Here is a 15,973-nt window from a genome sequence, read left to right as displayed (position 1 = left end):
CCTCCTCTGAAGTGCCCGTTGGGGGTCGCAGCAGACCCTGGTATAACAATGCCAGCAGGGATGCTGCACACCTCAAGCGGTCCGCATACGTGGCATGGGATAATGCCAGGAGACGTCGGGATCCTAACATCTCAGGGGAAAGGCGGAAATATAACGCCGCTTCCAGGTCCTACAAGAAGGTAATTGCCAAGGCGAAGTCGGAGCACGTCGCTAGAGTTGGCGAGCGATTGAAGAGCTATCCCTCCGGGAGCCGTGCTTTTTGGTCGCTCGCCAAAGCTGCAGAAGGAAACTTCTGCAGGTCTAGTCTCCCACCACTGCGCAAGTCCGATGACAATCTGGCCCACAGCGCGAAAGAGAAGGCTGACCTTCTGGTCAAACTCTTCGCCTCGAACTCGACTGTGGACGACGGGGGTGCCACACCACCGAACATCCCCCGGTGTGATAGCTCCCTGCCGGAAATCTGCTTCACACAGTGTGCAGTCAGGCGGGAGCTCAGACTCCTGGACGTCCATAAGTCGAGTGGGCCAGACGGCATCCCCGCAGTGGTTTTGAAAACGTGCGCCCCTGAGCTGACACCTGCGCTAACGCGTTTGTATCGCCTCTCTTATTGCACTAACAGGGTTCCGTCTTCATGGAAGACCGCCCACGTCCACCCTATCCCCAAGAAGGGTGACCGGTCGGACCCATCGAGCTACAGGCCTATCGCGATAACTTCCTTGCTTTCCAAGGTGATGGAGCGAATTATAAATACACAACTCCTGAAGTATCTTGAAGATCGCCAGCTGATCAGTGACCGACAGTACGGTTTCCGTCACGGTCGCTCAGCTGGCGATCTTCTTGTATACCTTACTCACAGGTGGGCTGAAGCCTTGGAGAGCAAGGGCGAGGCTCTTGCTGTGAGCCTTGATATCGCGAAGGCCTTCGACAGGGTCTGGCATAGGGCACTTCTATCGAAGTTACCATCTTACGGAATCCCCGAGGGTCTCTGCAAGTGGATCGCTAGCTTTTTGGATGGGCGGAGCATCACGGTCGTTGTAGACGGTGACTGTTCTGATACCATGACCATTAACGCTGGCGTTCCACAAGGTTCGGTGCTCTCCCCCACGCTTTTCATCCTGTATATCAATGACATGCTGTCTATTGATGGCATGCATTGCTATGCAGATGATAGCACGGGGGATGCGCGATATATCGGCCATCAGAGTCTCTCTCGGAGCGTGGTGCAAGAGAGACGATCAAAACTTGTGTCTGAAGTGGAGAACTCTCTGGGGCGAGTCTCCAAATGGGGTGAATCGAACTTAGTTCAATTCAACCCGTTGAAGACACAGGTTTGCGCGTTCACTGCGAAGAAGGACCCCTTTGTCATGGCGCCGCAATTCCAAGGAGTATCCCTGCAACCTTCCGAGAGTATCGGGATACTTGGGGTCGACATTTCGAGCGATGTCCAGTTTCGGAGTCATTTGGAAGGCAAAGCCAAGTTGGCGTCCAAAATGCTGGGAGTCCTCAACAGAGCGAAGCGGTACTTCACGCCTGGACAAAGACTTTTGCTTTATAAAGCACAAGTCCGGCCTCGCGTGGAGTACTGCTCCCATCTCTGGGCCGGGGCTCCCAAATACCAGCTTCTTCCATTTGACTCCATACAGAGGAGGGCCGTTCGGATTGTCGATAATCCCATTCTCTCGGATCGTTTGGAGCCTCTGGGTCTGCGGAGGGACTTCGGTTCCCTCTGTATTTTGTACCGTATGTTCCATGGGGAGTGCTCTGAGGAATTGTTCGAGATGATACCAGCATCTCGTTTTTACCATCGCACCGCCCGCCACCGGAGTAGAGTTCATCCATACTACCTGGAGCCACTGCGGTCATCCACAGTGCGTTTCCAGAGATCTTTTTTGCCACGTACCATCCGGCTATGGAATGAGCTCCCCTCCACGGTGTTTCCCGAGCGCTATGACATGTCCTTCTTCAAACGAGGCTTATGGAGAGTATTAAGCGGTAGGCAGCGGCTTGGCTCTGCCCCTGGCATTGCTGAAGTCCATGGGCGACGGTAACCACTCACCATCAGGTGGGCCGTATGCCCGTCTGCCTACAAAGGCAATAAAAAAAAAAAAAAAAAAAAAAAAAAAAAAAAAAAAAAAAAAAAAAAAAAAAAAAAAAAAAAAAAATGAAAAATCGTATTAATTATATATCTTTTAAATACATAACCCATGTCAGTCGGGATGAAGGATGGGGCAGCCCTAATTCAATAACAACACTAACTTTGTCGATATATATACGAACGCATAGGAAATCAAACGTCACAACAAGGAAGTTAACATATCGGTCAATATATCCGACAGATGCTCTGCAAATGCTTGATATTCAGTAGGACGTAAATCAGAACTCGGTCGGTGGCCACAGATAATGGACTCCTGACGTTAATGGGACAGTTTGTCTCAGTAATAGCTTAGTCTAATTGCCAAAATGTTATAAAACGCTTTCAATTGGTCTATTAAAACGTAAATAATTGACGAGTAGGTTTTTATTAACACCCTTTTTTATTTTAACACAAACAAATCGTGTAGAGCACTTCGAAGGAATCTAATTTTTGATTACTAGAATACGTCGCGCGTTCATCGTAATTATTTATTATAATCAACTCAACTCAGTATCAGTGATCTATTTCAAAGAAGACAGACAGATCTGGCTCTGTCTTTAAGAGATTTTTTTTCTGATTTTTGTAATCGGGCAAATCTGTGTAACAAAAATTAAATAATTCCATAGTTAGGGATTTGAAGTCGTCATGGCCTAGAGAATAACACACCCGGTACATTCATATCGAGCGATGCTACTGTGCCGCTGTTTTCAGACGTACGGGGTATGAGGAACTTGATGATCTGGAGATGTTGGAAGCATATCGCGGGCCCAAGGATACTTTAGGGCCCTACCCATCAAACGACTCCGCTTGAACTGCATTCTCTCACCTGACGTCCGATCTCCGCCCGAGATCAGAACCCACGCAGAGTAGGAGGATTCCCACGGTCAACACTCAGTACCACCACCCTGCCTATTTCTGCCGTGAATTATTCAAATTCAAATTCAAAATCATTTATTTCAACTTAGATGTCAGCATAACAAACTTGTTGAATGTCAAAATAAAAATAAAAATGTTAACTCTACCACCGGTTCCAAAAAGAGCCACAGTCCTGAGAAGAACCGGCGAAACAAACTCAGCGGGTTTTTTCTTTTTTTTTTTCTAAAAATATTCCCTTTTTTTTAAGTATAGTTTTTGTTATTTAGTATTAGTAATAAATAAACGGTAAAATCAACACTTAAAGCTTGTTATTTTGAAATATTAAAACAATAATGACCAGCAATAACATATTTTCCTTCGCCCACAACGTACAAACGCGATCTATTACACGCAATTTATGCTCGTGTTTATTTTAAACTCATTAGCAACCTATAAAAACTGATCTATTGCTTAAGATCTCTTAAAGAATTTTTTCTTTATTGATCTAAATAAGAAATTTTAAAATATTTTTAATATTCTCAAAACATTACAAACCGGTTTTCTTCTTTTAAATTAAATTGATTTGTTTATAATAAGATGATTCTTTAATGTCTTTAATTGATATAAGAATTAAAGTTTTTAGCTATGTCCGAATTCAATTATCTTTATTGTAAGTAAAACCGTTGTAAATCTAAACTATACATACCAAATTATCTTTTCCGACGAAATTAAATAAGAGTTTTCTACAAAAACAGTCACCAAAATTTTGCGTGATTAAAAATACAATATAACTTAAAGTATTTTATATAACTCATCGCAGGATAATTAAATTTACAAATTCGTGACCTGGTTGACAAATTATCAGTCGATAATAACTCACCTTGAATAATTCAGCTCATTACGGGAGCCGTAAGTTTTAATAATATATATAAATGGATAGTTTATGTTATATACTAATGATAAGAGATATCTCGGATGTGGATACTAAAAATTATCTTCTTGAATCGCTACTGTTAAAGAAAAATATAATATCCGTATTTCAAGTAAAATTAAATATAATTTTAAATGTAAATTAATTTTCCAGTATTCATTTTACAATTTCCTACGTATTGAAATTTACTTATAAGTTTATGGTTTTGTGGTGACCATCAACTTAATCTACATAAACAGTAAGAGTATCGACAGTATCTTCGAGCCGCAATATTCTATAGAAAAAGTAAGAAATGTTGACAATAATTTTTTTCCTTACCGATTCGCTGGGGTTATTCCAACTTCGCGCGGACGTTTAGGCTACTACCTACTCTGGCAAATTTTGTTGGTAAATGCAGCGCTTCGCAGAACCTACTACCGGATCGATTCTCACGACTCACTGAGAAGATCCGGCGAGAAAATCAGTGAATTGTGTCTATGGGTGACAGTGATAAAGCAACGTCAAGTTTCGAAATACTTTTCACAATTTACAACGATACACTTCTCTATTCAACATTGTATATTGCAATGTTGAGATTTCATTGGTCTTAACTCCAATATATTGTATATATTGTAACCTAAATCATTCCTCAACGCTTTAAAGGTTTCGGTCTCTTCCAACCTAACCTACAAAAGTTTATAAATGTTGTTACTAAAGAGTCTAAAGACGAATGCATGATAAAATGACTATAAATAAAAAGGAATCTTTATGTTCTCCTATCCCCTGAAACCCCTGTTGAAGTCGTTAATACACCACAGTCATGCAACGAAACTATGATTCACCCAACACTTATGTTGGTTGCTATAATTCCACACTTCGATACATCGTCGGGGCTCTTTAAATATCTTCGATGCGGTTTCGTTACAGCCTTGACTTTGCTCGTATATCCACCTATTCGTGGAACGAAAACAAACAGTCAATCGATTCAAGGCACGCTTTGTTTATTTTATATTCAACTTTCAAACTAAAATGCATCCAGGGTCAGTTCGCATTTTATGGGGTAGTGTTGGAGTCGATTGACTGAATTTTCAATAATTTTTTTCTAAACTCTCCTTAAACTATTTTAAAACAATATTTTTAGTATTAAATTCATTCTTCAAATTCCACTTATTTTCCCTTTACATTAAGCGTGGCTGCAACTACACAAAGTCTTTCTCAGTAGAGAAGTCTGTCTCCTTATTAACAGTCATCTCAATACTTACAACTCACACAGCTATTTGATTCTACGAAAATTATTTCTTCTCCTATTTAGGATTGGATGGATTTCCTAATGGATTTCCATTGAGGTGTAGACTAACTAGATGTATATCCTTCTCATAACTTATCCATCTCATTTCTATCGAACACCTAGTCTTTAGTGGCACCCCACATCTAAATTAACATCCGCGACTATGGTACATGTAAACGCCATAGAATCCTTAAATAAGGAATAATTTAAGATTTCTCATTTTCAGGTTTCTTTTAGAAAACGTATTGTTTTGTCATGAAATGATCTGTGATCTTATTGAAGACAGCACCGGCACCTAAATAATGCATTTAAAGTTAATATAAAATTTAATTTCATAAAATTGCCAAATCAAAAAAGACATCATTTATGGTATTTTTATAGCTCGTCGTTAAATTTCGTAAAACCAATTTTAACGATACACAATCTGATTGAACCTTATTTGCATTTACATAACGTTGTAAATGTACTACAAATGTTACGTATAAACCGCCTTTGGGCACGGATAGGGCAATGAATAGCGATATATCGCAAACGTTTGTGCAATGGGGACAGCATAAATCAATTAAGGTTGAAATGTAAATATTACGAGAGGCACGCCTTCTCTGTCCACTTGATTATTTTGGGAAAGGCGAAGATATTTTTTTTTTGTTAATAAATTCGTCTTGCTATTAACAAATTGATCATCTAGTAAACTGCTTACTTTAACAACAAACTATGTGTGGAGAGGTTTGATTATACGTCAAAGTGATTAATATGAGAGGTCCATGAAATCAAACTATAAACATCCTCTCCTGCTCCTTGCGTCCATAATCCTCAATACTGAGGGTCGTGACCTCTTTTAATAACTTTTTTCTGGACTATCCTTCGCCAGCCTATCTTTAGCGGTATGGATGACGTCGTGGACTGAGGTGTTGAGATTAGAGCGTATCTGGTCCGAACTGCGCATTGAAATTCTGCCCCTGGGCCTTCTTCCGCATATCTTGCCTGCTACCAGCTACTTTTCTGAATTGTCCTCCTTCAGCAACCTCTCTGGCAACGTGTCCAAAGAATTTGAACTCCTCCGTGCGCATCATCACTACATAGTATAAAATAAAGTCGCTTTCTTTGTCCCTATATCCCTATGTATGCTTAAATCTTTAAAACTACGCAACGGATTTTGATGCGGTTTTTTTTAATAGATAGAGCGATTGAAGAGGAAGGTTTATATGTAGAATAACATCCATCAAATAGTGGAGAAGCTATTTTTGAGGTTTCTAATGTGATGTCGTTAATAATCAATAATAAAATTTCATGTTTCCGAAGCGAAGCGAGAGCGGGTCGCTAGTACACTATAAACTTAGTAAAAAATATTTTAACATCCCTATCTGGACACAGAATCGATACTTTTCCCCGCGTATTTCCATAAGAGATTTAATCTAAAAACGTTTCACTCCCCCGCACTAATTCCACACGTCCAAGGTTGGATCATCATGTGCTCGAAACCACGTACACACATTCGAATTTAGATTCGATTCTGGTTTTTTTTCCTGCAACGTTTAACAGTCTTCACTTTTAGACGTTTTCGAACAGCATCCATGGTCTAACAAGCAAGCACCTGTGAACTCATAGCTATGACTATACCACGGATCTTATTACTCTATGATTTTCGGCTGCAATAGATTAACAGAATAATGAAAATTTTAAACCTCTCACGTAAAGTACTACTACTGATGGTGGGACCTCTTGTGCGTCCGCGCGGGTAGGTACCACCACCCTGCCTATTTCTGCCGTGAAGCAGTAATGCGTTTCGGTTTGAAGAGCGGGGCAGCCGTTGTAACTATACTGAGACCTTAGAACTGATATCTCAAGGTGGGTGTCGCATTTACACCAGGTGGACCGTGAGCTCGTCCACCCATCTAAGCTATAAACAAAAAGTGTAAAGTGCCTACGTTGTGGTCTCTAGGGGTTCGCAACATTAAAAGTGCCCGTTTACGATCTTCTTAATCAAATAATATATTGAAGCAATTCACCATATCCGACTCAGTGATGCTTAGGTGTTACACCGTGGGAAACACAAATAACGTTCATGACCTTCTGTTAGTGCAATAGAATAGTTAGTGCTAATTGGAACTCATGTAATTGCTATTAAACAATTAGCGAGTGTACCGAGTAGTGCAAACTGTAAACGCTTGAAATTAACTATGAAAAAAACTCATCTATGTGCGCGTATTACGTGGTGCTTTGCAACTCGATCCCTAAAATAAATAATTCCTGAGTGATTATCGAAGGGAACATTCTTTATTTATCGGTCAATGATTCAAATTTTTCTCCTTCTTTATTTTTTAGTATGGTTTTCGGCATCTTGTTGTGACATTATTGCAAGCATCAAAGTTCTTCAACTATCTAGACACTGGCTGCCGCACCCTTCAATCCAAAATAAATTACTACTTCACGACAGAAATAGGCAGGATGTTGGTACCTACCCATGCGGACTCACAAGACGTCCTACCAATACTAAAGACTGCTAAACAAGCAAAACACGTCTAAAGAATTTGCCTGCAAAAATCCATACAAAATTCAGCTATGATTTATCTCAAATATTTTTAATATTAAAGATTAAATGTCCCAAATCTTTTCTAAAGCAATACCTACATTAAAATTAGTATATATCCAGTTGATGTTTGAATTAGCTTTTATTCTCACCTTCACGAAACCACTACATTGCGTCTAACCTTGTACCGAATTTATGGACGTGCCTGCAATTATCCAAAGAATCTACAATTATATTACGAACCTAGCTCTTGACGTGTTTTTATTGCCTACACGATTTCCACAAAATGTGGTCTTGATCAAACAGTAAAATCCACATAATAATTATTAAATAATAATTATTATGATAATAATATTAATTACTATAATTATTAAATAATAATTATTATTAGTGAGTAAAGTTCTATTGATACGCCTTATAATTTAAAATAATAATCAGAGCGTTTCTTCCAAATTATTCCACATCGCAGGAAAATTTCTATGCAAAGGAACTCTTAATATTTTACAATAGGCAAACAATCCCACCAACCGTCTGGGATACAGACAAACATGTGTCGTTGTCTTAGTCATATTAAATTGGAATGAACTCCAAAGTGTGTATAGTTAAATATAAATTTAATAAATACTTAGAACCACGTCGTGCCTTTAAATACCGGACTTATTTACCTACATAGATTAATTATTGTTACAGAGTTTGTAAATGTTAACTTAGAAATACTTGTAGAATGTTTCAACAGATATATTATTAGCTATTTAAATATCACGATATAAGCTTCTATACTATATGATTTACTATAACATTAGATCTGTACCTATGAAGTTGCCGTTTTAGAATATTGGCTGCTTGAAAGGTAATTTATGTGTGGCTGGCAAAAAAATTCTAAATTAAAAGGTATTTAATTAAAAAAAATATGGAATCCTATTTTGATATTGCGTCATTTGTATTTTGGATGTTTGTATTTTTGAATTTTTGGATTTTTGTTGCTGTATAACGCAAATATTACTAATAAGCTTTCTCACCAAAAATAATTTAAAGAATCCATTTTTCATCGCAAGTGATAATTCGGTGCAAAATCCCTTCGTTTCTGTGCTTGTTAAGCAGCGTTAATACAACTTAATATTATAAATATAATAAGTATTATACATATATCTGTTATATATACGATAATGTGCTCGCTGGTTCGTTATTTTACGTACCAACAGATTTATAAATCGTATAAATCGTCTGTTCTATAATTGGTACATACAAACAACTCTTTATCTCGGGAATGTGAAGGTTTATTTTGTTAACAATATACAAATTTTCAGTACGTTTGATGTAAACGTTTATCTACACAGCCTTTAACTATTGCGGATTGGGGATGAGGGCTTATATTTTATTTTTAGAGCTATAATAACATTTCCTAAAATAAGAAACGGAAAAGGTAACAGTTATTTACGGCTATAAATTATACAATTGCTAACAACATCAACCTACTACATGTAATTCACAAAAGCAACATTTCATTACGGGACACGCATCGAACCAATAAATGTAAATGAAATTATTTATTTTTAAAGAGTCAGTTTATTGGATGAGGCTTTTATTTCGCTTTCTCAACGAAAGTGCGCACACAGTTAAGCTATTATGAAGAACTGCGAATTAAATAGAATTAATGGAAATTAATAAAAATACCTCAAAATCTGATCAACATCTGAACTGAAAATATCCAATATCCTAAGAACCACGGAACAAAATTATTCAAATATGTTCTTGATTTGAAAAACGTATCTGAAATAAGACCTTTAATATACTTATATAGAGATGTAGGATTGTAGGTAGAGCAAAAACTTAAGTCATTTTGTCTCAGTAAATTTATGGAGTGACACTTCTATGTAAAAGAAAATCTTGAAAATATCATCTGTACGATAAGAAAAGTTTGGAAGCAAATCGGCTGTAATATAATAACAGACATAGGATAAGACAAAATCGATGCCTTTGAAATGTGGGTGTGGCTGAGGATGCTCCCAATACCATGGACTACATACACTTAGAACTAACGAGTCCACTTTAATAGAGCTAAACATCCAAAAAAAGCTCTCTGCTATCTGCCAAGAGCGTGCTATGAGCTTCTTCGGACACATCATGCGATCTCCTAGACATGAATTAGAGAAGTTCATAATTTTGGGTCGCATAGAAGGCAAGCGTGGCGTGGCCAGAACACCAGCTAGATGGTCAGATCTGGTTAAGAATGCAATTGGTGGTAGTCTATAACCATGCGGGCCATGCCACCCATGACCTAACACTGGAGGAAAGTCACATGTGGCTGCGATCCTCAGCGAACGATGGAGAAAAAAGATAAAATTACCTTAAATATGCATTAAAACTCCAATAGATCTTCATTATTTTCCTCACCAAATAGTACGATTGCAGTCTATTACTGTACCATACAATAATTTACTGATGAAACTCTCATAAAAAAAATTGTATTCGCTCCAAAATCGAGTTCATATCTCCGTATGTCGCGTACAAATTCTCAGAATACCAACTAAATTGACATCAGATAAACGTTTCGGACTTGTACTTGCACCGAAAGTGAGCTAACATTGTTCAAAGTGGGACAATTGCCAATAAACGAGTGGATGTTTCACATGACGTCACCGCACATGTCGTGAAGCGAAGAGCCTTCGTATTTGCATAGAACATGTGCCGACGCAGCTTAAGCATCAGTCTACCGTAAATGTCATGTACTATTGATTAGTTATAGTATACGATTAGCTTGGCTTTATGCAGAAATTTATTGAATACAATAGACAAGTAAGTACCAGTGCAGTAAGTAAGACAAGTAAGAAAGTTTTGAAGTCGTCGTGGCCTAAAGGATAAGACGTCCGGTGCATTCGTGTTGAGCGATGCACCGGTGTTCAAATCCCAGACGGGTACCAATTTTTCTAATGAAATACGTACTCATCAAATGTTCACGATTGAGTTCCACGGTGAAGGAATAATAACATCGTGTAATAAAAATCAAACCTGCAAAATTATAATTTGCGTAATTACTGGTGGTAGGACCTCTTGTGAGTCCGCACGGGTCTGGATGAAGAAAACCAACCTATTTTTTTAAAATACAATAAACACTATGATGAATTTTGTGAGCGCAAATTTTCAACAAGGTACAATACTTAACAGCATTTATGGCATAAAGTTACAATTATGACAGTTATTCGTAAGGGAAAAATAAGAATATAGTTATGTATTCCATCTCTAATTTCAGGATTCATTTAGAGCGTCCTAAATCATCATTAGAAAGCTGATCGGAATTCATAATTTTCAATATAACAAGTGAACAAACTGACGTTTACGGGTGGTAGGACCTCTTGTGAGTCCGCCCGGCCTAACGCGTTTCGGTTTGAAGGGTGGGGCAGCCGTTGTAAATATACTTGAGACCTTAGAACTTATATCTCAAGGTATTTTTTGCAATTTAGAAATAATGCAAGCATTAAGTGTTTATATTTAAAGTGCAAGTTGAAGTTACGTTGACGTAGTTTTTCATATGCGTATTTAAGTAATAATTACCATAGATGAGAGTTTCGCTGAGAGAAATTCTTAAGAAACGCATAGTTTGCTCTTTTCAAAGTTGAGATGCCATCATTTTGAGCTGCTCGATCTCATGGCCAACATTCAATTAAGTAACATGATTCGAAGTCTCAAGAGTATTTATGTGGTTGCTATTTCACAATTTCACAGTTCACCTTTCAAACTGAAACGCATGATTTCTTGGGCAGAAATTGGCAAGACGTCGGTAATCCCAAAGGCGGCATTCACTTTTGTGATGTCTATGAGTTGCAGTAACCGCTTAACACCAGCTGGGTCACGAACGCCCAGTCATCAAGAACAGAAAACAACGTGTTTAATACAAAATTTCTTCCCAATGTTAGGATTCCTAATGCATAGTAACAAACCTAGATATAGCCACTCAACGACCATGTTACGAAACTTTCGAATGAATATAATAATTACAATATTTAAAAACTTCCAAACATATCTCGAAATGCAAGCCTAAACAAACAATTAAGCCAACGGACAACCAGAATGTTTAACATCTCTTCGTTCGAAACAAATCAATAGACTAAATATTATGTCTTCGCTCGTTTAGTTTATACGCACCGTGAGTTCACCTCATAGACAAACAACGTTCATTGTTGAAGCAAAATTTCATATGTCAACTCCAAAAATAATAAAACTAGGCCAGAAACACAACATCACTCATGACTGATCAAACATTCCTGACGTTTCAAGGTGTACGGTTTTATTGTTGCAAAAACTTTATTCCTAGTCCTACACTTGAAATAAAATGACGTAACCGCCGAGTTATTTATGGCTATTCGCAAAAACGTCCACTAAACCTGACCTATGCTCATTCCAAATGACCATACTGTATTAGCTCAATGTATTTCGGCCAATAAAAACACGTACGGAGAGAAATTGCCTCGTACACACAATAAAACCATTACGATTACTCATACAGGCATATAAATCGATGGTAATAAATGGTCGTGGTTAAACCAGAGGATGTAGGTATAGAAATAGCTAATTAATATGTACGTTGTTTAGTTACATCTTGTACTTGATACGCGTTACATGAATATTGATGCAGGCTGCCTGTCAACTGGGATATGTGAGCCGGTTCAATTGACAGATTGACAGGACACTTTTTTTCTGACAAGGCATTAAGTTATTGTAATCGTGATCTAAATGCAACTATAAATATTAACTACACTTCCATGAAAAATACTAGTTTGACAACGTAACCTGGTTTTTTAAAATAGTATTTAGGGAGATTAAAATCGAGAATGGGAACGAACGTAAGCACACTGAATTTTGAAAAGTACACAAGACATTCTCGGACTACTATAGGGTTCCTTAGGTACCCTAACCAACTATCCATAAATCCACAATGTATTGAATCGTGTCCACGAATTATGTACAGAACTTATCCTATGCCGATTGTCGAGTGTTGTGTCAGGGATTGTTAATCACTTTTCCGACGCCGAAGCCAATTTGAATTCTCCAGATGTCCACCGACTCTGTGGAAAACCCTTGTACGACTCTAGAGCCATCAAACAATAACAACTTTAGAGTTAATATTCCGTACGTAACTCTACAGAAATATAAGAGTAATTCACAAATACCTCACACGTTGTTTCTCTACAACAAACATCACTTTAGCAGTCAAAATGTATTACTGAATACTTAGTAATTTGAATGCGAGAGGGTATTTGATGAATTTTGCGTTTTCTTCTTACGTACGCAGCAATGGTTTTTTTTCTTTTGAGTGTTTATTTGACTACTTTATTACGTTTCGGGCAGACATTTACTGTTGTAATATAATAACGGAACTTAGAACTTAACATCAGGATTATGAACTCGTTTGATGGGTGAACTTAATAACTTATGGTTAAGAAACAAAAAATGTGTGACTGGGCGATACAAGGATTTCTTCATGAACTCATCTCCTAATACTACCCCACATTCCGAACACAAGGTATGAGTACCCATTGATGCAACGTCCAAGTATAGGTACGCCTATACTCTTTAGGTATTCCTATTATTTTTTGACCTTCCTGTCGTAAAAAAGCATGACACATTTATGCACGTTGCATCTATTAGAATTTTTTATGTAAAACGAGTCAAATAGAGGGCACACCTGGTTATGACAAGGTCTTTCCATTTTTTTACACGCTTTATACTAGCTTCTCTTGTATGTATGTTTGTAACTGACTCCTTTAGACGCGATTTTGACCGACTTTAAACGGCCAGATTTCATCCAAACTTTGTAGATTTATCGAGAACCGATGACAATACACTAATTTGATAAGATTATTCCATTATTCAATTTGCAAAATAAGATTTTTGCCAATTTATATAATTTTTATCTATAGTCGATAAGGCAGGAATTGATGTTAAAGTACTTAATAGTTTTAAAAATATGCTTTTATAGAAAATTTAACTAAAAATTAAAAATAAATTTTAATAAATTTAAATTGAAAATAGTGTAAAAAAATTATATTTTATTGTAAAAAAAGCGCGGGGTGCATGGTGTTATTAGTTATAAATATTTTTCTGGTAGATATGAGTAGAAAAATTATTACTTCAATAATATCTTAAAAAGCACCCCACTTTTTACACTATTTTCAATTTAAATTTATTAAAATTTATTTTCTATTTTTTAAGTTGAATTTTATATAAAGCGTGTTTTTTAAACTATTATTTATTTGTAAGTTCTCTTTGGATATTCTCGGTGTGGTAAACTTTGATTTCTATTTGTTTCAGGATCGAGATAGCAATCTTACAGTGCCAGCTCGTTGGGAGGATAAGAATCTTCGAAACTACCTTAACAAAAAATCGATCAGTGAGTACAGTGACTTAATCAGTCAAAAAATAATAATAATATTAAGGCATTTTCAATAGAAAATCACATAAGATAAAGTGTATCCACGATGCTCACTGTTGGCAGCTTGGTGACAATAATGTACATATATTGTGGATATGAATGCATCCAATTCACTTAACCCACTTTTTTTATTGCTATGTTGGGTGGACGAGCTCAGGGTTCACCTAGAGCTAAGTAGTCACTGGAGCCCATAGATGGCGTTGTAGATGTTTATGGGCTCCAGTAACCACTTAACACCAGGTGGGCTGTGAGCTCGTCCACCGATCTAGCAATAAAAAAAAAAAAAAAATCGGTTTTTTGCCAACAGAGAAATATAGTCGTTGGATCGGAGGAATATACGACTCTGGCGATAAGGAATGGAAATGGGGCGGCGAGCTTCGGAAGATGCACTACCAGTCCTTCTCAAAAATGAAAAAGATGTCACCCCAGGAGCTGCAGTGGCACTGCATCGCTATGATCCCCGAAATGCAGTACAGGTAGGGGTATTAAACATCTATATATTTTAAGGGTCTTGTTTTGGGGCGATGTGTATGATAATGCACTATCTTCTTAAGTTTGTCCCGCTGTCTCAATAACTCCGACTGGACTCCAGCCCGGTCCGGGGTAAGGCGCCGGCTGTGAGCAGCAGGAATTTTTAGTGAGGTTCAACTCCCACATACTGGGGATCCGGCGATTTTCTCCTGTGGAAAAATCTTCTTAAGTTTATTACATTATTTCGGAGAACGCTAAAATTATAATATCTTATAATATACTATTATACCTTATTATATTAATATACGTTATTTAATTTGCTTTCGTAATAAAGCTGCAACGGAGAAATATTTTCAAAACTCATCTGAGAAAAAACACATCGCAGTAAAACGAATAAGATGGTGGTAGATGGTGATTTTGGTAACAAATTCTTTAGATTCTATGGATTATTCCGGAGAAAGTCCAGGACCTGATCTCATATGGTCAAAAGGGGTAGTGGTGTTCACAACTATTTATATTCGCATAGACGGAACAAACTGTACTCTTTTACACCCTAACTACCATTAAACTTTATGTACAGGGGTGGATTTACACTAAGGGCAGTCGGGGCAAGTGCCCAGGGCCGCAATTTTTTTTAAGGCGGCAAAATTTTGAACTTGAAAAAACTTTTCTTAGTCTTATCAAGATTGCTCAATATAATTAATTAATTCTATCTATATCCTTAGTCTGGCCATAAATACTGTTACAATTAAAAATAAACAAAATATTACATTTGAATTTGGAATCTGTCATTTTTATATGATTGCTCATTGAGTTTTCTCATTTTGGCGCCAATACATTGTACAATATTTTGCGATATTAAAATGGAGTGGGGTGATAAAGAGAACCGAATCGCTGTGATTGCATTACACAAAGTAGGTATGGAGCCAAATGCAATTTTTAAAACTCTCCATACGCTTGGTATTAGTAAAATGTTTGTGTACTGGGCTATTAATAGGCGCAATGAAACCTCCTCTGTTTGTGACAGAAAAAGATCTGGCCGTCCACGTAGTATTCGTACGAAAAATGTGGTCAAAGCAGTAAGGGAAAGATTCGAAGAAATTCTGTCCGAAAGCAAAAGATTTTTATCTCGAGAGATGAAGATAGCACCTAGAACCATGTCGCATATTTTAAAAGATGACTTAGGACTTGCAGCCTATAAGAGACGTACTGGTCATTTCTTAACTGATAATTTAAAAGTGAATAGGGTGGTAAAATCGAAACAACTACTGAAGCGGTGCGCAAAGGGAGGTCATAGAAATTTTTTGTTTTTCGGATGAGAAAATTTTTACAATTGAGCAACATTTAAACTGACA

General features: G+C 37.4%; 1 protein-coding gene across 2 annotated transcripts in view; it reads left to right on the top strand.

Moving 5' to 3' along the window:
- The window catches only part of LOC101742338 (uncharacterized), a 156,310-nt gene that overhangs the window by 131,136 nt on the left and 9,201 nt on the right, over positions 1 to 15,973 (top strand). For both annotated transcript variants that reach the window (XM_004924742.3, XM_062674853.1), the window contains exons 4-5: positions 14,027 to 14,105; positions 14,455 to 14,623. In XM_004924742.3, the coding sequence (XP_004924799.1) occupies positions 14,027 to 14,105; positions 14,455 to 14,623 (248 nt within the window). The remainder of the gene's footprint in view (positions 1 to 14,026; positions 14,106 to 14,454; positions 14,624 to 15,973) is intronic.

This window comes from Bombyx mori, chromosome 22 (assembly GCF_030269925.1).
Source record: "Bombyx mori chromosome 22, ASM3026992v2".
Classification (NCBI taxonomy): Eukaryota; Metazoa; Arthropoda; class Insecta; order Lepidoptera; family Bombycidae; genus Bombyx; species Bombyx mori.
The sequence above is the reverse complement of the archived record's forward strand: the minus strand, read 5'-3'. Positions and strand labels throughout refer to the sequence as shown.